Source organism: Poecilia mexicana, unplaced genomic scaffold (assembly GCF_051168715.1).
Source record: "Poecilia mexicana isolate PSO_F unplaced genomic scaffold, ASM5116871v1 scaffold_17, whole genome shotgun sequence".
In the NCBI taxonomy this organism is placed as follows: domain Eukaryota; kingdom Metazoa; phylum Chordata; class Actinopteri; order Cyprinodontiformes; family Poeciliidae; genus Poecilia; species Poecilia mexicana.
Genome location: NW_028263386.1, coordinates 27,530,650 through 27,553,421, shown reverse-complemented (window position 1 = coordinate 27,553,421; position 22,772 = coordinate 27,530,650). Strand labels below are relative to the sequence as shown.

The following is a 22,772-nucleotide window of genomic DNA, read 5'->3' as shown; positions in this document are numbered from 1 at the left end:
CCAACAACACTTGATCCACAAGTGTCCTCTGGGCTTCTGGTCTCTGCATCTAAATAGTGAGTACTCTACAGTTTCTGATAAAATAAGCTAAAGAGTGATTAATCTAAATCCTTAAGATTTTATGAGGAGTGTATTAATAGTGATGATGCTTGTAGGTTATGAAGAAATGGGGAGAGATGGAGCTGAGAGGTGATCTTGGCAACCACTCTCTAAAATGACTTTATTAACTGACCAATATAAAAACACCAGGGCCCATCTTCATGATGGACAAACTCTCACTAGGCAGTTAAACATTTTAATATTTAATATGCAGCAGTTATTTGACTTATTGTAAGTAACAATAAAATTTTTATATTTTGCATTTATCTGTCTAGTAATCTGTCTACTACCAATACTTTCATATATAGAATTAAAAATAATCCACAGGCTGATTTTTCTATTGCAAAATTTATTTATGTTTTAATTAATCTTTATTGGTACACATAATCTCATATAAACACAGAATCAAGACAAAAAAATGGGTATTGAAAGTGTAACTAACCCCTAACTCAAGTTATGTTTGCTGCTAAACTGTCTAAGTAGGTTATTTAAGGTTCTATATTTATGTTTCTGTGCATATTTTGAGATTTTTGTGTAAATTTCTTTGGTTTTTCATTATTTTTACCTTTGGTTGAACAGCTGGATTATCCTATTTGTTTAAATAAGAGTACTCTGCTATTACTACACAACAATGTTGATGTTGTTAGTGGCACTGGCTGAGATTTAATAGGTCACTCAAAGTGTCTGGAATATTAAATTTTTATTTACCTAGTTAATTAGTACTTATGCTATAAAAATCTAAATTATAGTTCAAGAGTTTAAAGTAAAACTTGCTAGTGGGCTCGTTCTTTTCCTAAATAATGACTAATACACTTTTTAAAAGTCTATAATTTGGCTTCTGTTATAACTATGTTGGTGTAATAGATCCTTTAACCTGCAAAAAATGCTCCTCTTTTTGTTTAAAGTGCATCAAATTAACTTATAACTGCTTTCGTGAGCAAACTTCTAAATAAAGCTGCTGTAAAGCTAAGCCATGAAACTCGCCACCTGATTGGCTGAGCGTGTCCCGTGCGTCTTGTGGTAAACAACTTACGAGATGCGTGTTCATGCGTAGAGGTGGTAATGGAGGACTGTGATGTTCTGTTAGTTAGTTAGCAGGCTATCTTCTCTGTGGTATGCTATTCGCCCCTTTGGTTAACTACAATTTATTTGCTCCATAAAGGACAGAGTTCGGCCATATCTAGAGCAGGAGGTATGTATCTACACGTCAACGTCGCTTGGACGCAGAACGTGAACTACTGAACTCAAAATGCTAATCCGGTGGATATAGTTTGTTAGCCATAGGAGCTACTGTGAAGCTAATGGAGTTGCTATTGATCGGGGTGTAGGCCATGCCCTGGTATAGATACAGAATTTGCATGCCAGTTTGCAATACTTCGGCTCATATATTCGTTCAAACGGAGGGTTAATATAAGTTCATTTTTAAACCACCAAGAGAATGCTAAAGCTAAGTCTGCCCAAGATGCATATAAATGTTTCTATGGGATGTAACATCTGATACTGAGCGTAGCCACATTCCATTTCGGGCTTAATGGGGTTAGAGTTCTTAATACACCCTGCCATTGTTTCCCAGCCTGTTTATTGTTGTTTACGAAGTTAACGCTTTGGTTGACATTGGCATGTTTCCAGTATCCGCTGAATAAGACTTGCTATCATTTCTAATTTTATATTCTGCTTTGCCACACAGTCGTTGACTGATGTAGCTTGTTTCATTAGCACGGTAGCTAGCCATATTTCGGGGAGATTTAAAGAGACCAGTTCTTAACCAATCAGGAGCGATTATTTCTGTATGCGGCAGCATCCAGGCTGAATTCATACTAGCTTCAAAGTAACGTGGAACATGAAATGCTGGTATGTCAAACGGCTACATGCTAGATCCTAATTAATAGTTTATGTCAAAGAATAATTGGTTAAGGAGAGATGGGTCTATCGACATTTGAACGCCTGTTCAGAATATGTATCATTTTTTAAAAATGCTACTAATAGGTTGGGGTTGTTTGAAAATGTAAATATTACAATTCTGATCATTTTTGTACATAAAAATATATGTTTTAAAGAATTTACTAGAAACTTGTCAGTTGTTTTCAAATAGATTACTCAGTGGGGAAAAATATCACAATTGCCTGTCAATTTTAAATTGTCTTTTGCTTGTTTTTTCATGGCAACAGAATTATATATCACTCAGGTTTTTTTATATCCGATTTCTAGTCCATTGTTTTCTCAGACAAGCAATATTATTAAATAGTAAATCAGATTCCTGTACTAGCTTGGTGCTTGTACTAGCTTGTCATGGTCATCTCCTTTCTGTTAACCATATCAATATTTCAAATCAATCGTGCTTTTATAATAGACAGAGGCTGAAAGGTCAAATGATCAAACAGAGCAATTCTGTTCAGGCTACATGGTACTTGCTTTAAGTTTTGCTCTCTTGCTCAGCATCCTGAGTTAATCACATACAAGCCTCAAAATTGTTAGAAGTAGTTTAGTTTCCTTTTAAATAGCTTCTTACATCTCTGTTCTTGAAAATGTGTTTAAGGCACAATAAAGAGTGTAGTTGTTACTGGGATCATAATGAGAGAAAGATCAGATTTATGAGTTTCTGACTGGCCAGTGGAGCTAAAAATCTTCTGATTACAGTCATTAGCTGATTTCTTGCTACATGCAGCTCAGTACCATCAATAATGTGGAAAACATCTTATTTTTCTTCACATAATTATTCTTTAACCTGCATTAGACATAAATTCCAGCATTTCGGCCTTGACTAGAACAGCTTAGTGATTTATTAGTAAATGTGTTTTTCATCCAATCAGTTAGTCTCGAACAGTGGCGTCAACTCCAATCCTTCAGGTTTGGTGTCCTGGAACTTATAACGTGACATTTCCCCAAGTTATAAGTAAAATAATCTAATGTGTAAATACTTTTTCATTATTAATATTAGAGATGTGCCGATCAGGTTTTTTCCTGCAGATACAGATACCTATCACCCATGAGGGCCGATCACCGATACCGATCACATATTTATTTATTTATTTTTTATCATAAACCCTACCAGTTACATTATGTGGAAAAAGGAACCATGAATTCACCTTAATTTAGACAAAAACTTGTTTTTAATAACTTTTTCCAAAAAAAAACTAAACAAAACAGGCATTGTGCGAATTGTACTGCTATTGATAATACTATCTTTAACAGACTGATAACATATGAAGGCTCTGAAGAGGCTAAATAACGCAAAGAGCCAAAATAAAACCTCTCAACATTGCCAAGAAGTTCAAGTATAAAACTTAACATTCAAAGGCAAAAACAGGTTCCATTACAATAAACAATCCAGATTTACTGAATGAAAACTTCCTGTTAGCATGGCGGCTAGCTGATTACTGCTAGCTCTGATTGGCTGTTTCTGACTGAGCGGAGTAATTATGCAGAACAGGGAGGAGATCGTTTATTTTTTCAGAGATTATCTGTCTCATGTTAGGACAGCGAAAGTTCTAATACATATGTAAAATTTATTTTTTTAAGTTAGATGCTGCAGCTTTAAGCAGAGATTCGGTGTGAGAGTGATTACCAGGTGGAGCAGAAGCGAAGCTCCGTCTGTGAAATATTACTACCTGTAGCGTAGCAGCGGTTCAACAGCGAGAGCAGGACCAGCGTCTTACATCGCAGCTCGAAGACTTAAATAATTTTCCAGGTTATTTGTTTAGCTTTCTGACCGTCATGCTAATCCGGGTGAGTGTTTGTGGCTGTGCGCTGCTTTACCTGCTATCTGATTGCTCCGTATGTCTTTTTTTTACTGCAGTGAGCCTCGATGTAGCCAAACTCCGTCAAGTATGGCATTGTTTTTATGCCATATTAGATTCGTTGTGTTGATGCATTTTGACCTGCTTCACCCCACATGCTTTAATTTTCCGCCGCAACACGCAAACTTCCCCATTCACTCAGTGCGATATAGTTCCACATCGCTTAGGATTTGTTGCTGCGCGTTTGCGCAGTGTGAAGGAAAAAGGAGACCAGCTGCACAGGCAGGCTGCGAAATGAGAAGCAGGTGATCGGTATCGGCAACAAGAGCCAATGATCGCCGATCACCGATCATGCACTTTTTCACGGAAATCGGCCCGATTATGATCGGTGACCGATCGATCGGCACACCTCTTATTAATATTAAGAAATTATAGACTTGCAGTTAAGAGGCAAGTAAAAAACAGTGTGAAGTGAAAGCTGTGGATATACAGGAACGACCACTATTTTGGCAGTATATTGAATATTTTAAATAAAAACACAAATCAATAATTATTAATATTGACTGTTATATCGTGATAAGCTTTTCAGCTATTTCATCCAGTCATACTTGTAAGATATTTCTGTCCCATTTCAGGTATGTTTAGGTATTTGCACTAGAAACTAGACAAAAATGAATTGTAAGATTTTCTTTGCAGTGTTTACATTGTATCAAAGTGTCAGATCTTCAAAGTCGTCCCATGTAAAGATAAAATAGAATATTTACAAAAATATATGTGGTGTAATAACTTCTACAAGACACTTTAAATTGCTACTTGTGCTAAAAAAAGTCTGTTTTTTTCAACGTGCAGGAGCCGCACCAGAGATAAAAGATGGCATCAGAGGCACTCTCTCAAAATCATGGTTCCAAAGGGATCATGACGTTTTATCCCACTGCTGAAGAATTCAAGAATTTCAGCCGCTATATTGCATATATAGAGTCCAAGGGAGCACACAGAGCAGGTTTAGCAAAGGTAACTAATGTCTGATGTTGGGATGTAGAAAAATAAGATTCCGATTCTGCCATGGATCAGTTCTATGTTGCTAGCTGAGATAACGCCGTCTCCTGACCCTTCTTTCAGATTGTTCCACCAAAGGAGTGGAGGCCTCGGGGTTCTTATGAGGACATAGATGATTTGGTGATTCCTGCACCCATTCAGCAGGTGGTGACTGGCCAGTCAGGCCTTTTCACTCAGTACAACATTCAGAAGAGAGCCATGACTGTCAAAGAGTTTCGCAAGATTGCCAACAGTGACAAGTAGGATTCATGTGCTTGTAATGCTGATTGTTTAAAGCTAAAAAAAAAAGAAAAAAGTTTGGTCTTAACTGTCCCGAATGCCTTTTTCAGGTTCTGCAGCCCACATTATGATGATTTTGAGGAGCTGGAAAGGAAATACTGGAAGAATTTAACATTTAACCCTCCTCTGTATGGAGCAGACGTTAACGGAAGCCTGTATGACCCTGTGAGTAGATACTCATTAGATGTTGTTGATGTGGTGATCATCAGTACACATTTCTGGTTGCGATGTAGTGTTTATGTGATTGGTCAAGCTGATATTGGAACATCACAATTCATATTTGCCCATGTGATTGCTGTAACCTAACCCGGGACTGTATTCTGGCAGGATATTGAGGAATGGAATATTTGCCACTTGGGAACCATTTTGGACACTGTGGAGCGTGACAGTGGAATAACTATTGAGGGTGTTAACACCCCCTACTTGTATTTTGGAATGTGGAAGACTACGTTTGCATGGCACACTGAGGACATGGACCTTTACAGCATCAACTACTTGCACTTCGGAGAGCCCAAGTCGTGGTAAGGCCTTCCACAGATTTTCTTCAAAAGTTGCGGGAAATGTGAAGGTGTTTTAAAATCTTTCGGGCGTTATTGCACAAGCATGGTAGGGTGATTAAAAAAATGGCAGCCTAGGTTTAACCCAGAGATGCATAAGTAACAGAAGGCTCCAGCCAATTTGGAGTCCCGTTTTGACCATTTTGTCCCTTCCTACTTCCAGTTAAACCTTTTGTACGCTTGTCGCTAAGCTACTGTATATTATTTATTCCTTGAAGTCAAGTCTCATGAATTAGAGATAGTCATGAAAATACTAAAGTCTTGCATAATTTTATATTATTATACATTATTTACTGATGACTGTATAACTTGCAGTCAAGAAACTTTGAACAACTATCTACTGGTAGATGTTTTTATTGAAACCATAAAACCTAATTTATTCATAACAGAATTAGGGGTGCTCCAATAAATCGGCCCCCATTTCCTTAATTTTGGAATATAGGCCGATACTGGCATGTCAAACCGATCTTATCCTCCGATCTTGTCTGCCTTTGCAAAGGTCTAAAAATCAGTCACTGTCCCCTTTTGCACTGCAGTGAGAGAGGACTAACTGAGACATGCCTAACAGATGCTATATCTGTTGCTATATTTAGCGACTTTTCAGAATTAAAAATTGATATAGGCCAAAATTGGAATTGGCAGGTCGGTGATTGGCCAGAAAACTTTGTCTGACATGTTGCTAATTATAGCAAGAAAGTTGCTGAGTTGGTAACGGTGAGGAGACTATTGTTAACGTCAAATGTACAGACATGAACTGTTAGACTGGTCTATCAGTCAAACCTCTCTCACTCAATCCATATTTCATCAAAAAAATAAAATAAAATAAAATCTAACGTTATCACAAATGTTTATGGACTTAACTTCTTACACAAGAGGGGAAATCCTTGCCTTTGTGCATTTAACTTCAAGAATTGTTTTTCTTCCGAGAGGCTTAACAACAGTTGATAAAACTTAGTGGTTGTAGAATCTAAACTTCTTTCTCCTTTGGGTGTTTGTAGGTATTGTGTTTCCCCAGAGCATGGGAAGAGACTGGAGCGTCTGGCTAAAGGTAAGGCAGCACAGAGTGGAGTTCTATAGAGATGAACGGTTTTCTAGAAAACTGTTGATGGTGTATATGTTATGGGAAAATGAAGTTCAGTTTTGGGGATTTTTATCACTGAATGGCTACAGTGCTGTTCAGAATCAGATTATATCGAGGTTCATTTCTGATTAAAACGCTAAAGGCAAAAAAACACCAACATAACGTCTTATTGGATCTTCATCGCAAGTTATCAGCAAGTCCTGAAGCAGCTTACAGTTCACCTTCGTACTAAAAGATCTGTTGAAAAGAATATCATCTGATTCACCAGGCTACTTTAGAGGTTGTTCTTTAATCTGTTCTTCTCCTTTAGGGTTTTTTCCTGGTAGTTCTCAAAATTGTGAAGCCTTTTTAAGGCATAAAATGACTCTTATCTCTCCTTCAATACTGAAGAAATACAGCATTCCATTTGAAAAGGTAAGTGTTCATTTAACATTTTCAATAGTGATTTGTACCTGTGAAACAAGCTAAAGGCTTAATGTGTAGTTGCTAATTAGTGTATCCCTGTTTCTGTAGATCACTCAGGAAGCTGGTGAGTTTATGATTACTTTCCCCTATGCCTATCACGCTGGCTTCAACCACGGTTTCAATTGTGCCGAGTCCACCAACTTTGCTACGGAGAGATGGATTGAGTATGGCAAGCAAGCAGTTTTGGTGAGGACCAGATAAAACGTATGCTTTTAATCATTCATTTAATTTAGTTGTTTTAACCCCTGTCTTGCTTTCTCTTCTTCCCTTAGTGCTCATGCCGTAAAGACATGGTGAAGATTTCAATGGATGTTTTTGTCAGGAAGTACCAGCCAGACCGCTATGAACAGTGGCTGGCAGGGCGAGATACGGTGCCCATCGACCACTCAAAGCCCACCCCAGAGGCTAGGGAATTTTTGGGCGACTCTTTCAGCAGCAACAGCAGCAACAGCAGCTTCACCGAGAGTGGCTGTGAGGATGGAGAAAGGAAAAGGTATTGTAATGACTGCTAAAATAATGGACCTTACCACAGGGGCCGCGTTTCATTGGCTAATTCCCATTTCACGTCACAGCGTAGCTACCACGTGCGTGACCGTCTCACAAACACAAGCTACAGTAGTAAACACATGCTAATGTACATTGTGGACTAGCAGACTGGCAGAAAGTTTTTGCGTCAGGACTTGAAAAAGAATGGTTCTCCACTGTCAGTGGGGTATCTGTTCAGGCGATGTCAGGTATCCTGATCGTATTTGTGGAACTAAAATTCACAGATTTCCAAAATCTGAAACGGGATGCCTTGCTTGGATCAAAGCTTGTGCACGACGCATTTACAGCTCAACCGTCGTAGGATCAATAAGAACAAAGGAGTGTGTGCTGGTGTAAGTATTATTGCTTTGCTTTCTTTGTGTTTAGTAAATGAAAAAAAGAAAGTCAATAATTAACACATCCATTATGAAAACCTTTTAGCTAAGTACAGCATAATGGCAGTACCGATACAACTTCTACACCTTGAAGCCTGTCTGTTACAGTCTTATGTTAGCTGAACAGATCAATATGCAATGTGTACCGTATCTGACATACATTAAAGATTTTATTTTACGTGAAAAGTCTTTTTACTAAACTGTAATCGTGTTAGCCACGCTAGCACCAAGTACAGTGTATCAAGCCTAGGCACACTCAAACATTTGCCAACAACAGAAATCACTGATTTCAAAAGTAACCATCAAAACCATGAATGCTGACTTACCCAGCCTTGCAAGAACAACAGGCATCAGTGATCTTGTCCATAGCTATATTTATGCTGAGCGTGTGAGGATCTGCTGTTTTCCTCATCGACCGGCAGCATTTCGCTGTGACGCGCACAATGTTGGAGGCATCGTGTGGCTCAAACACCTTGATGTCGTCCAAAAAAGATGACATGAACTTGTTGGTTCCCCTGTCCATTGTCGTGGCTGATATTTTGTGAAAATCCGGCAGAAATGCTACGCTAATTGACTCAGAAATACTCTGCAGAGAGTCAATCGAAGTGAAAGACGCCATGTTTACATAGAAACTAAGCTCTGTGAGGCTTTGTTTGTGAGACATGCAGCCACGTGGGATTTTCGAGGGCGTTTCTGGGCGGAGCTTGGTAAGGTCCATGAAGTGGCGGGGCGGAAATGTTCTAAATATATGCAAGAGGCAACAATAGAAACAATATTGATCTGTTAAGACATCTGATTCAAGCTAGACACCAGCATCCACTTTAGCTTCACCACTGCTGCCAGTAGTCAAACCCAGCAGTTCACTAGAGGGCACTTTTATAATGTTTCATGAAATTTTTAAGAAAGAATTATTTAAATTGACCCATTTAAATGTACAAAACTTTACAAGCAAACTAAAATAGCCTCAAAATTATTCAGCAAACAATAGAAATTTGAACATATGTTGGTAACCTTTGTCCCGTCTGTTTCTGGTGATTCTTCAGCACGCAACGAATAGAGGCCAAAAGACACCGTGTTTGTTTGGAGGTGCCTGACGAGGTCGTCCCCAAAGACGAGGACGATGACGAGGAGTATGGAAAGAGGCCCAGGCTGAGCCTCATCCCTCACCGAGCAGTAGCACATGATGGCAGAAGAAATAAAGGTACTACATTCATCGCAAGGACTTCCTGTTTGATCAGCTGGTTTGGTCTTAGTTACTCTGTGGGGAAAGAAAATGTATGGCCTTTTCTCATTTTATTTCCAGGGCCGCCAAAGTTGGTTGTCACGCCAACAAAGCTTACGCTGATGGACCCATTTCATAGGAGTATGTTGCAGAGCAACGGTGACGGAGGCCGTCCTCCTCATTACACCAAGACTCGAGCACCTGCAATCTCTTCTCAGATGAGGCCCAGAAATGGGCATCTGTCGGTTTCAGCAGCGCCGACATGGACAGAAGCCCCCGCTCAACCCGTGCGTAAAATGGGTGTGGCCAGCCTGCTCTTCCACAGGACTCTGAGTTCAAAAGACACTCTCCTGGTGCAAAGCTACACGTCAGAAAAGCAGCAGGATCATCACAAGCAGCTCCAAATCCACAGCTACGCTAAGGAGCAGCAGCCTCGTCGCCTTCAGAGCAAAGCCTGCACGCTGACACGGGTCCAGGCTTTACCCATGGCTCTGGGCCAGGAGCTAGCACAGCTTCAGCCTGGAGCCTCAGTTCTTCAGATACAAGAGAAACTTAATGAATCACAAGCACACCAGAATCAAAACATTGACAAGCCTGAAAAAACACAGTTCATCCAAGACCCAGCTAGAATGGAGAAAGCCAAAGCTGAGGCCAGGTCAGCCCCCCCACAGAGCCAGACACAGCTCCATGACCTCAGCAAAGTCAAGATGGAGGCTTCCAGAGCCAACAAGCGAAAGGTTTGTGTCGCTTGACTTAAAATAATACTCATTTCCAAATGTGAGGGGGAACTATACTGCTTTCTAAAAGTCCTTCCAAATATCTAAATATATGCTCACCTCTAACATGTCAGGATAAGCAGAGCAAAGTTATCAGATGCTAAAGGGGCAGTATTATTATTTGAGCTTTACATCATGTTATATTATTCCCTCATCAAAAACATATCTGGAGTGTTGTCTTGACTCTTTCATGCATTTTTGAGAAATCCTTTAATGGCATCCATTCAGCTGTACAAAATGCCTGGGTGGATCTAGCTCTGGCTTCAAGTTTCCGAGCTTCCACCTCACAGAGCAGCCCTCCCCCCAAGACTTCTCTCTCAGCTCCTTCAGACTAGCAAACACCTGGTGGATCTGTGAATCATCTGAGCTCATTATAGGAGCTACTTCTCAACACTGATAAAAATGTTGCTAAAAGGTTAGTACAGGAGTCATGTTGTGATGACTTCCTGAAAGTGGAGTTTGAGAAAGAGCAGGAGTTAAGAGACAGAGGCCCAATTTCAAGGCATTTATATACAATGTCAAATTTCTTTTAAGTCACGTTTGACATCTGTAGCATTTTAACAACTGAAGTTAACATAGTTACTATAACATGATTCAGTGTTGCTGCAGAATCATAATACTGCCCCTTTAAGATTGTGACTAGGGCCTTGTTACATGGCTAGTGATCAGGCCCTTTTTGTTCTCTATGCTCTTACTAACTTTACTCTCTGCACACAACTCGCCTAGCTTGCTTAATGTGACGCAGTAGCAATAACCAATTCTACCTTTTCTCTTGGCATTAAACTGACAGCGATTAATACCTACAGTCCTGGTCAAAAAATTACATACACACCAGGATGACATTGAGTTCTACCCTTTAATGTTAAATTTGATTTTTTTTTTTTTTTTTTACAAGACAAGCCATTTAATTTTACTTAAAAGATAAAAACTTGGTCTAAAAGATTGAGTTCTTTTTTTAGATTTGACTAGATTTTCTCTAATCTACAGAGGTTCAAAAATGTTTATGCTTGAAATATTATATGCATACATCCCCACAAATGTCCCATATCAAAGCCATTGCTTGGTTTCTTGGCAGAGACACAGCTTTGAGCCCAGTAGTTTGGGATAATTGTCCTGTTGAACTGTGTCAAGTACATTTGAAGAAAATGAAAGTCATCCTCTCTTGTTATTCCATACATCTTGTGTAGTGTCTCATTAAAACCAGGTCTGGACCAGGAAACCAACCATACTGGATCAAGTCTTTATATTCAGATGGCTGCAAAAGCACTTTGTTTCTTAGCAACCTGCTGAAGATGGGTTTATGTAAATAGTTGGTCTTGGACATATTGGATTAGAAAAAAATCTGTAGGAAATTTAGATTTGTGCACCTAGTTGTTGTTTTTAAGATTTGCAGAGGTTGTTGTCATCATTCCGCCCTGAGAAAAGAACAGTTCATAAGCTAATTTAGTGACATTTATTTCGAATGATAAAATGTCAATTTGATTTGGGTATCAAATTGGGATTTTAATCTATTGCTGAACTGAAACATTCTTTGGTGTCTCTGTACTGGTGTGTTTTCACTGCATGACTTTATTATGACATTATTCCTCTCATACTAACTATTCTAACAAAAAGAGTCTTAACTAAGTCGTTCTCATGGCAGAAACCACTTTTATCAACCATTTTACCCCGAATCTGTTCTCTGCCTTTATTTATCTTCTGGATCCACTGAATCTACTGTTTAAACTACAGAGTTCCGAGTGTCCACTACTGGACAGTGGCATTATCATCCTGAAAGACACCATTCCTGCAGAGCAACACAAGCAGGATGAGGTCCAGGTGATTCCTCACACTTATGTAAGTAGTTCAAGGGAGCTAAGTTTGATGACATGGTTAGACTGAATTTGATTAGGATTTGACGCACACGAGTACAGAGGCCCCAGTGGGCCCCAATGTTTCAAGTAGATTAAAATCTCCAAATTTTAAGGTGTCTACAGCGACAATGTAATGCTTATTTTGAAGATATGCTGTTCTCCTTTTTCTCCAGCAGGTATTAGAAGAGCAGTCTTACTGCAAGCTTGAGTCAAAAAAACAGGAGCAGGAAGAAGAGCTTTGTCGACTGCCTCGCCATCACCCTCTTCTGATCAGAGAGACATGTGGTGATGATGGTATGAAACTGTTCAGTTCTCACTGCAAGGTGGCACGTTGACTCTGTTTTTATTTATTTATTTATTTATTTATTATTTTTTTAATCACATTTTGGTTTATAAATCATTGCTTTTCATTATTAAAAGATTTATCCCTCTTGTCTCCAGATCAGGACATCAGCGTAGAGGTCGAACAAGAAGAGAAGGAGGAGTGGGCAAAGCCTCTGACCCAACTGTGGCAGAGCCAGCCTTACAACCCCCAGGCAGAGTGGGACTACAACAAAAGGATGGGCCAGCAGCCTCCTTACTGCTCCATCTGTCTGCTCTTCTACACTTACCACCAGGTACCAACTACAGGACTGCTGCACTGTAAACAACTACTATATGTCTTTTCAGGCATGTTCCCAGAGATGTTATTCATACTTTAATCAATTAGATTTTTAATCATAGATCCTGTGCTTTGCTCTGAGTGATTTCATGCTTTATGATTTATTTTCCATTATATTTAGAAACTCTAATTGCATTTCTGGGGTTTCCTCCAGAAAACTTGCTAACCCCGTTGGTCGGGGTTCCAGCCGGTCAACCATGTTTTTGTATTAAATGTTACTCTGACAGGAAATGTAAAAATATTACAGGGTTATTGTATTACTGGATGACCTTGTTGACAGTACTTAAAACACACAGCTATAGAGTCTTGATAACCACAAACAAAAAATACAATTAAAATAAATATACATTTTTTGCACTTTTATTAAATGCCAGTTAAGTAATCAGCCAGTGGATCTTAAGGCGAGATTTAATGCTGCCCATGCTTAGAGCCAATATAAGCCATAAATGAACTAAGCAGCTGCTTACGGCAATAAATGCTAACATTTTAACCGCTGGTGATACCAACAAAAATATTAATATAGCCTAAATCAAGCTGTTTAAAGATCAGTGATCGGCCAGAAAACTGCAGTCAGATACTGACAAATAAAGCCTGACAGGTCAGTTAATGTAACGCTGTAAGGTTAAGTAGCTGCACATCAGTTCAGAGTTTGAAATACCAAAGGGTTGGGGTGAAATAAATTCTTTGGCTCTCTTTGCTCCCCTTAAAGTCTGAGTCTGGTGAGGAGAGCTCCAGCTTGATGCTGGTGAACCGCCCAGGAGGCCGTCAGTGGTCCCGGCCGCTCATCCCTGAAATGTGCTTCAACACGCATTCAGCCAGAACAAACGATGGCGTACAGGGTCAGCTGTCCAATCCTCACGTCGCTGAGGATGGGACGAGCCGCCTCATCAGCTGTGCTCAGTGCTACGTTCGAGTGCATACAAGTAAGCCCACCCCTCTGGATAGATAGATTGGAAAATAATCCAGTGTCTGCACAGGCACTCAGATATTACCTGTAAATTTACAGTTAACTTAAAATAGCTGAGACACAATAGGCCTTTGCTGCCTAAAGCATTGTCAGATTTTTTAAACTGTTTTTCAGATTTAAGTTTTATTATTGAGTAAAGTGTTACTTTTTACACATATCTATTCTGCTAATAGTTTCAAAGTGTTTTTAATGAAGAATAAAAAATACTTGACATTTTGCTTCAGTACACATCAGGAATGTATGACTTGTTTTTTTTTTGCACATGCTTAGGTTGCTACGGCGTTTCTGGAGAAGAGGCGGAGTTTGACAACTGGCTATGTGCTCGCTGTGAGGCCAGTGCCATCACTGAGGTTAGTTTGTTGGCTTCCCTCATGTTTCCATTAGCAGTTAACTTCACATATTGTCATGGAGGACGGTTCTCCGCACTTTAGTCTTCAAAGTGGCTTCCTGGCTCTCAGCAGTCTTGTATGCTTCATATGGTTGATCGCTGTCTTCCACTAGTGGGCAGTGCTGAGTTGGTAAAGACATCTGAGATAACATTTATTTATAGTAGTTTCACTTGTAAATATATTTTTTTGTTTTATGTTGTTGTTCAGTTAATTAAATTATTTTATATTTATTAACTTAGATTAGTTTTTGGTAACTTCTGTGTCCTTAATTAAAAGTATTTCCATCTCCCACCTCCACCCAAGTAATTTTTTTTACCTAGTAATTGTTTTTATGTAGAATCTAAAATTGCTGTTGCTGGTCAGAACCTTTGAAAATGCCACTGATCTCAGTTTCCTTGTTACTTTCATCGCTCTTGATTAAAACGAGTTACAATTAATTATCTAACCCAGTCGGGCGTTCCTCGAGGTGCAGGACTGTTATGACAGACTGATTTCTTGTTTCCTCTTTCAGGACTGCTGCCTGTGTTCGCTGAGAGGTGGAGCCCTGCAGAGAGCCAACAATGACAAGTAAGTAGTAGAGGCAGGGAAAATATGACTTAATCTTTTTTTATTCTTAGAAAAACACCAGAGATGATTGAGTTTTTCTGGAGGTTCAGAAATGAACTCTGGTGGTTTTGGTGTCTGATGCAAAATGTAACGCCTGATCAGGCTGGTGACAGTTTGTTCAACCTGATGCTGGTTATAGAGCCACACAACAAAAACATAGAGCTTACACCGCATGTGTTGTGAGGAGTTATTATAGAACCGTCAACGCTTAATTATTCAGTGTGGGGTTAAGTGACTGAAAGCAACAGGAAATGTTACAGGAAATTAAAACAAAACAGTGTGTCTGACTGTTGTGGATAAAGAAAATCATTGATTTTTCTTTAATCCTAAAGTATGCTTGGGCAATAAAATTATTTTTTCAATTTAATAGAATTTTCTGTTTATGAAGATTTCATAAACACGGTGTGTTTCTGTATTTCAGTAATGGCAGCCTGCTCAGGGCTTCCCATCTTCGTTTACAAGCAGAAGTATTACATCTTGTATTTGTTTGAATTCAGGTCAACTTCCAGAAGAGATGATTGAAATGAAAGCGAGTTTTAGAAAATATTTTCTATTATTTATAATCTCTTTTTAAGAAAACAAAAAGAGAGGAAAAGAACTGATTTAAAATCAGATTTTCTATGAAAAAATCTGAACTTTAATTTTTAAGCCACATTACCCAGACCTTCTCTAAAGGCCTACTGATTCACCATTCAGCCTGCATGTAAATGAATGAATGGAATATTGCAGTTGTGCAGATGAGAACAAAAATGTAAAAAGTTTCTGTATTAATTAGATATCTGTAGTTTGGTATATTTTGTTTAGAAACCAGTATCTTTACTCACTGGGGACATTTTTTTATTTTTTGCGTTTCTCTATTAATTGCATCAAAACCCATCTACCAGCAGTTACTGCACTTTTTGAGTATTAAAACAATCTGATAAAGATTGGGGTCATGGTAATTGATGTACTAATTGGAATAATCTTACAACTCCTCCATTTTCTTGGGATTAAATTCAAAACAATCATAAAATGTACCGCACATATTTTTTTTTCTGATTTATGTGTTGTAGTGTTTAAAATAACAAGTTGGAACAAAAACCTGGAACAAAAATCTGAAATTCCTTTCGATAGGGATTTATATTCCATCTTTAGTGTCATCGTCATGTTTAGCTGTTTTTACCTTGGAGAAGTTATTTGTTTGATTAATCCAGAATTTATGCTTTATGTTTACCTTTCCCTCAGATGGGTCCATGTTCTGTGTGCCATCACTGTCCTGGAAGCGCGCTTTGTCAACATCACCAAGCGCAGCCCCATCGACCTCTCTGCCATCCCGCTGCCTCGCTTCAGACTGGTAGGAGCCCAGAGGCGCTTTCTTCCTTTGTGTTTGCGCTTGTTCTAAAACGGGAGAAGGGAATTCCTGCTGATCCGAAGTTACATCTTGTTTTCTCTCACATCCTTCTGTCACTACACAGTCCTGAAAATGTGGAGTTTGCTTCAGTCAATTTGGAAAATCTGAAAATTAAGCCGAAATTAACATAGGGGAAACATTGTTTCCAGACTTAATCAGATATTTAGATTTTCATCCATTAGGTATTAGAATAAGAAATGAAGGACTTTTACTTTTTTACTACTTTTAATACTTTTTTATATTGAGATGACAGCTTGTGTCTTGAGTTTTTAATTTAACTAATTAAGGTTTAGATTTTTAAGTTCTTCATTTAATACTTAAAAATGGCACTTTCACAACTGCTTTACCCTCTAATTAAAGCAGTGTGATGTGACTTAAAAATAAAATTTCCAATTCAAATAATTTGAAATTAAATTTCCAATATAAATACTTTTTTCCTTAAAAAATAACAAATGACAGAAAATACCTTAAAAATAACTTAATAACTGGCTGTTTTTTTAATCACTCCTTCTGTGAGTTGACAAAGCTGGTAAAGTCAAAATAAGTAAAATACACTGGTCAAACAAGATGGCAGTTATTGGGCGGGCTGACATCACTCTGAACTGTGAAAACACTGGTGGAAAAAACAAACTAACTTGATTTTCCAAAAATTAAGTCTTCAAAATCAGAAAATAAAACTGATTTATCATAATTTTTGACATAGATTTCAAATAAATAGTTCAACCTGCCCTTATTTCACTGCCAGCTCAGAAGCTAGTTTCATTGTTAGTGTTACTATATTTGTGGTTGGAACCATTTCTGATAAAACCCATATAAGTGAAAGTTTGGTATGTAAGATGATGATGCAATTTTCACTTTGTGCAGAGTTGGCCAGCAGGGTTTCCCCTTTCAGGCTTGGTGACGTTCTGTCTGCATTATGTCATGTTGTGAGTGCTGGTTATGCCACCACAAGCTATTAAGCATAGTAGCTGACCTGTTCATTGATGTAAGTCACATAAATGAAATGAGAAAAGCCCCATGATGTCATGATGGCACTAAAGTATCAAAGGGAAATTTGTGTAATTTCCCTTTCTGCATATTTTGGCTCTAGCATGTGTCTCTGCTGCCCTTGATAGTGGACATCCTCCCCTTGTCCTTTCCCTTGTAAAGTCATTCTGTTTTTCCCTTTTTCTGACTGCTCTCTGTGTTCCTCCTGGGTTGTGTGAGCAGAAGTGTGCGTGCTGCAGGAAACGAATGAAGAGGGAGGTGAAGGGCTGCTGCGTCCAGTGCTCCCATGGCCGCTGCTCCACAGCGTTTCATCCCTCCTGTGCTCAGGCAGCTGGCATACTCATGCACCCAGACGACTGGCCGTTCGTCGTCTTCATCACCTGCCACCGGCACAGAGCTCCTGTCTTACCTGAGGTAACATAGCAGGGCCACAGCTGGGCTGACGGTTAGAGGTCAACTTTAGGCGACGATTATATTACATAATATTACATAAGTTTCTTTATTTTTGGTGTTTTTTAACGTTTTCATACACAAGTCGGAGAAAAGAAAAAAAATACACCATACTGAAAAACACAACAAGAAATAAGGTGACACTAGTACAGAAATAAACAAGATTTAAATTCCTATCAATTGCAAAAACACAGTGTTATTTTTATGTGCATAACGGGTTTTTTTTGCCTCTGAGTGATAAGTTCAGCTGGTCTGGTATATTTTCATATTTTTTCACCAATATGTGCTGTTCCTGATTTAAAGAATAAATCTGAACTCCTTGTAGATTGATCTCCCTCCCAGTATTTCCTGTCTAAGCATTTTCCTGCTGTCAGCAGGACTACTGACCTTTTTTTTTAGGACTGTATCGATACATGTATCAGTACCTAAAACATTCAGTACAGTCCTATCGGTTTAATGAAAAACACATGCAGCGCTTTGATTTATTTTAAACATGAACACATGCAAAACATTTATATATTGAAATTGAATAACACAACTAAACAAAAATTAAACCAAACTCTTAAATATTCCAATTTGGAGCATAAATGTTTCTCTTTCATCTATAGTCAACATAGAGAAAGATGGACTGAGCCTTAGAGCGGTGTTTCTATAACAACTCGCTCTACACTGAGCTTACTTACCTAGACTGTAGAAAAGCAGAGTGTTAAATCTCACTGGTACAACGAAATGGAGACTAAAGTCCAAATCCAGCAGCCTGTATAGAATTCAATCAATCATAAATACTGCACTAAGTTATACAACAAGCAGACATGGGACCATACAAGGCAGAGTTTCTGTTCAGCTCCTCTCAGCAGCAGCACATTCAATTGAATTTTACATTTTATTCAAATTTTCCCCTTTTAATAACTTGCTAAATAAGAGCAAGTTATTAAAACTTGCTCTCCACAATCTCTGGATTGTGGAGATTATCATACAAAAAAAAAAAAAATCCTCATAAAATGAAAAACAAATGATCCTGAGCATCTTCTTCATGAGACTGTTGTAGAGGAACCATTTCTTCAATCAGAAGCTTCTTCAGATTGCTGTCACACAGACAGGAGCCATCTTGCCTTGGTGTTATGTCAAGTCAGTCAACAAACCTGTCCTCATAGTGCTGTAGTGGAGCTCCATGAAGCTAATTCTGTGCACGTTCTAGATCCTGTTCATTGCCCAAGCTGGATATGTCTAGAAGCAGATAAATGTGTAGCATTTCTCTCCAAGTCCTAATCCATTAGCGGAGCGTCGCCTTCATACCTCTGGCTCTTTGTTTGATTCACTGCCGCTCTAGTTGATGTAACACTCGGTTTCTGTTCTGTAGCGCAACAAGGCCTCTCTGAGAGATCTGTCAGTGGGCCACAAGGTGATCTGTAAGCACAAGAACTGCCGCTACTACTACAGTGAGGTGGTGGAGCTGACGACCGCCACCTTCTACGAGGTGGTGTTTGATGACGGCTCATACAGCGACAACCTCTTCCCAGAGGACATCGAGGTCAGTACTGGTACAGTCCAATCAACAAACAAACCATGACAGTTATCCATTCCCATGGTTCCATTCAAAACGAAGGGCTGTGATTGGTATTTTTTATTCTTTATCTTTTTTTACTCACCAATGTACAGAGTTACAACTTAAAGAGCAGAAATATCATCTGATCATTTGCTGTTCTTTTTTCTTTTTATTTATATGAACAAAGTAAATGGCAACTAAGAACAGTATGGAAGAGAAAGAAGAAAAACAACATAAAAAACCACCAGCATATGCACGTCTCATTTATTTGTTTAGAGAAAAACAAAACAGGACACACACACACACACACACAAAAAGCACAAATAGGCTGATTTATACAACACCTTTAGAAAATCCTAAAGCGGAGTGATGCATTTTATTCACGGTTGAAGAAAATTACACATTCTTTGATAACTGCATAATAACAATAAAGTTAGGATTTTCAATCCAGACCAGGAGACAGTTCTTAGTTGGGGCTCCATTTGTGTGATTTACTGATCAGCCTGTGTTTTTGCTGATGTGTTCAGGAAACCTTCAGCTCTTCTACATTCTTCGTTCTTGCGTCTCATGTCCTTCTTGATAAGACTCCATTGATTCTGTATGGCATTTTCATGTTGCATCAAAGGGTCGTGGCAGAACAGATGGATAAAACTACCTTTTTATAAACTGTTAAATACTACATCTTTCTCTGCATTTCATTTGCACTTAAAATTAAATCACATTTCACATCTTTTCACATTGCTGTAATTTGGCCCTATATAAAATAAAAACTGAATTGATTCGACTGAAAATGATAATCACACAACTGTTATCGTGGACTTCTGTTTGTGGCCCTCCGAGGCCCTCAGAAATGGCTATGGTGAGCCAGATTTGGCCTGCAGGCCCCGAGTTTGTCACATGTGCTCTCAGGGGTCATGTGAGGTCAGTCGGTCACAGTATCACTTCAGCTTTACACAACCTACTCTGCATTTCCTTTTAACATGCCTGACTACAGCCAGCTTCCTTAGCAACGGCCTTCTGTAGCTTAGCCTTCCTGTGACTATTTACTCAGAAATCTCAACATGACTGAAGGACACAATATGAATATTTCTACATGAAACATAACTATTGTTGATATTTTTAGTATTATTTTGGGTTTTCATTAGCTGGCACTTCTAATAATCTAAATTAGAGGAAGTGAGGCAAAGACTCAAATTATATATATATTTTTTCATCCAAATGCAACCCAAATTCACTGTTTCACTGCCATCTGAATGGCCCACTTCCAATCTTTTTCACCCCAAAATATCTGGTTTGAGCCACTTCCATAAGTGGACCTGAATCGTGTCTGATAGTTTTCTGAACCTGCTCTGCAGTCTGTTTTTTTTTTTTTTTCTTATATAGTTTCTTTGTGTGAAACTTTAAAAAACCAGCTCCTCTACCTGTCTGCCGTCAGGTAGATGAGCAACCATGAAGGGACAGAATTCGCTCACATTCTGATCTGGTGTTATAGAAAGGCTGATAATAACATTAACTGTGAACACATACAATTACTATACGTTGTAATCTTCTGTGGAATTGAAACGCTGCTCTGAAGTACGAGGCTGTGTGTAGAGTGTTTATCATCTCTGTGTTGCTTCTGCACATATAGAAATGTGTGTAACAGTTTGTGCAGCTTCAGAAATCCACACACAGAGTTAAAGTTGACACTTTGCTCTGTGTGTTTCCAGAACCGGGACTGTGCCCGGCTCGGCCCGCCCTCTGCAGGCCAGCCTGTCCAAGTGCGATGGACAGACGGCCTTCTGTACGGAGCCAAGTTTGTAGCATCCCACTCCGTCCCTATGTACATGGTAAACCTGCTGCTGCTGGTCCCTCACACTATCCTGTACATCATATCTGTGTCAAGTTTTTAATATATATGTGTGTGTGTGTGTGTGTGTGTGTGTGTGTGTGTGTGTGTGTGTGTGTGTGTGTGTGTGTGTGTGTGTGTGTGTGTGTGTGTGTGTATGCCCCTACAGGTGGAGTTTGAAGATGGATCACAACTCACAGTGAAGAGAGAAGACATTTACACGCCTGAAGAGGATTTGCCCAAACGAGTCAAGTCTCGAATGGTAGGCTGAGTTTCTTCTTTCTGTTGTGTCATGAACGAGTGTGAGTGCTGACCTGTGGTGACCCGCGGCGACCCACAGCCTCTCTCCCTCATGCCCCTTCACCCTCTGTGTTCTGTCTCTAGTCGGTGGCGTCGGACATGCGCTTCGAGCTATTCACACAGAGCAACGTCAAACAGAACTCCAAACGACAGCGAGTCATCAACTCCCGATACAGAGAGGACTACATAGAGCCCGTTATCTACCGAGCCATCATGGAGTGACTGCTGCCATGTTTTACCAAAATAAATCACTATGGAAACATGAAAGTCTTCATTTCTTTAGTTTTCTAGCTCACAGGTTGCCGTTCCCCTCCTTTTCTCTGCTTTTCTCTTTTCTTTTCTCTTCTTTTCTTTCTTTCCTTTCTGTTCTTCTCTTTTCTCTTTGTTTTCTTTGCTTACTTTACCTTCCTCCAGAAGCCTCCATATTTCTAAACTACGGCTGGGACTTAAAACAACTCGTGCTTTACAACATCCTGTTAGACCTCTGTTCTCCGTTCTTCAGGAAGAAGCCATTAATCAGTGAAGTGTAAGCATTAGGACTGAACGGGACAGTAAGTTTAAGTTTCTCTACAATCACCGCTTCATCAAGCTTTCCTGATCAGGTTGCAGCTATTTATTTCCAACTTCCCGTTTATTTAACAATATTTTTTTCTAAAGGAATTTTTTTTTAAATTTATTTAACAAATGCAGTTAAAATGTACGCTTTCTTCTTTTTGTCATGAACTTTCCAACTTTGACCCCAAAGAGTTGTAGATCCCGAAGATTTTTTTTGTATCCAGTTTTTCAGACTGTAATTTTCCATCATAGAATCGTAGAATAATTTTAATGAACTGAATAGGATCTGATTAAGTGTGTAGTTGAATCACAGCTCGTTATGGTGCATCTACTGTGAAGATGGAAGGAAGTCTAGACATGTTCTGTAGCCTTACATTTTAAAGGGCCAAGCTGACTTTTTGTTTTTCTTTTTTTTTTGGTCTCGTAGATTATAAATATTGTAAATAATAGTGCTACTTTATTTATGCAAAATGCATCCAGATTGAGAAGAAAGCTATTTTTGTCACATGCTTTTCACCAATCTAAAGACAACTTGAGATGTATTTATATTTATTATGCTGACGGGTTTTAAATTTTTAGAGCTTTTTTTTTGTTTGTTTATTGTTTTTGTTCCTGTGCAGGAAATGGAAGGTGTTGTTCCAGAGTTTTTCTTAAAGCTAAAGCACTTATTATTTCTTTCAGGAAATTTTAACCTTTGATACATCTGTGTATCCTTGACAACCATCCTGAAAATTGGATTTTATTTCCCCTTGTGTTTGTGTTTTTATTTCAACTAGCTGTAGAGTATTAAATTTCAGATACTTTGAAGCCCTGTAGTTATGTGCTCTGAAGTTTTTACTCCCACTTTCAGGCCCTTATTCCTCCTCTAAGCTAGAATTGTGATAAGGAAAGTAAAAGTAGCTGGCCTTTCTGTAGGATAATGTGGCCAGATGCTTGTTTTTATCTTTGTCCTGCTGTCGTCTTTAGATCTCTGTCCATAAGGCTGCTTTTAAAACTTTGTAAGCATAAACTATTTGAGTAAAATTTGGGGTAAAAAAAAAGTGCTTTG

The 22,772-nt window shown here is 38.9% G+C and overlaps 1 protein-coding gene across 4 annotated transcripts; it reads left to right on the top strand.

Annotated features, from left to right (window-relative positions):
- The first annotated feature begins 1,120 nt into the window (after nt 1-1,120).
- kdm4ab (lysine (K)-specific demethylase 4A, genome duplicate b) lies at nt 1,121-22,764 on the top strand. Of its 4 annotated transcripts, none has more exons than XM_014973784.2 (23): nt 1,121-1,291; nt 4,686-4,847; nt 4,956-5,131; nt 5,222-5,336; nt 5,499-5,692; nt 6,727-6,776; nt 7,120-7,223; nt 7,323-7,460; nt 7,547-7,767; nt 9,238-9,395; nt 9,498-10,153; nt 11,924-12,028; nt 12,222-12,339; nt 12,487-12,662; nt 13,416-13,629; nt 13,944-14,023; nt 14,574-14,629; nt 15,893-16,001; nt 17,268-17,459; nt 18,856-19,026; nt 20,751-20,870; nt 21,039-21,131; nt 21,254-22,764. In XM_014973784.2, exons 2-23 carry the CDS (start codon nt 4,707-4,709, stop codon nt 21,389-21,391), a joined length of 3,525 nt encoding a protein of 1,174 aa, XP_014829270.1. In that variant the 5' UTR covers nt 1,121-1,291; nt 4,686-4,706; the 3' UTR covers nt 21,392-22,764. The 4 variants fall into 4 exon arrangements, with proteins under 4 accessions (XP_014829270.1, XP_014829269.1, XP_014829272.1 ...); XM_014973783.2 differs by having other exon boundaries at nt 12,219-12,339; XM_014973786.2 differs by lacking the exon at nt 11,924-12,028.
- The last annotated feature ends 8 nt before the right edge of the window (nt 22,765-22,772 follow it).

Excerpts from the sequence above, each read along its gene's own strand:
- kdm4ab (XM_014973783.2), top strand. The coding sequence starts at position 4,707 with ATGGCATCAGAGGCACTCTCTCAAAATCATGGTTCCAAAGGGATCATG. Across the intron at positions 7,461-7,546 it reads ATGGCAAGCAAGCAGTTTTG|TGCTCATGCCGTAAAGACAT; the intron begins GTGAGGACCAGA and ends TTCTTCCCTTAG. Across the intron at positions 21,132-21,253 it reads AACGAGTCAAGTCTCGAATG|TCGGTGGCGTCGGACATGCG; the intron begins GTAGGCTGAGTT and ends TTCTGTCTCTAG.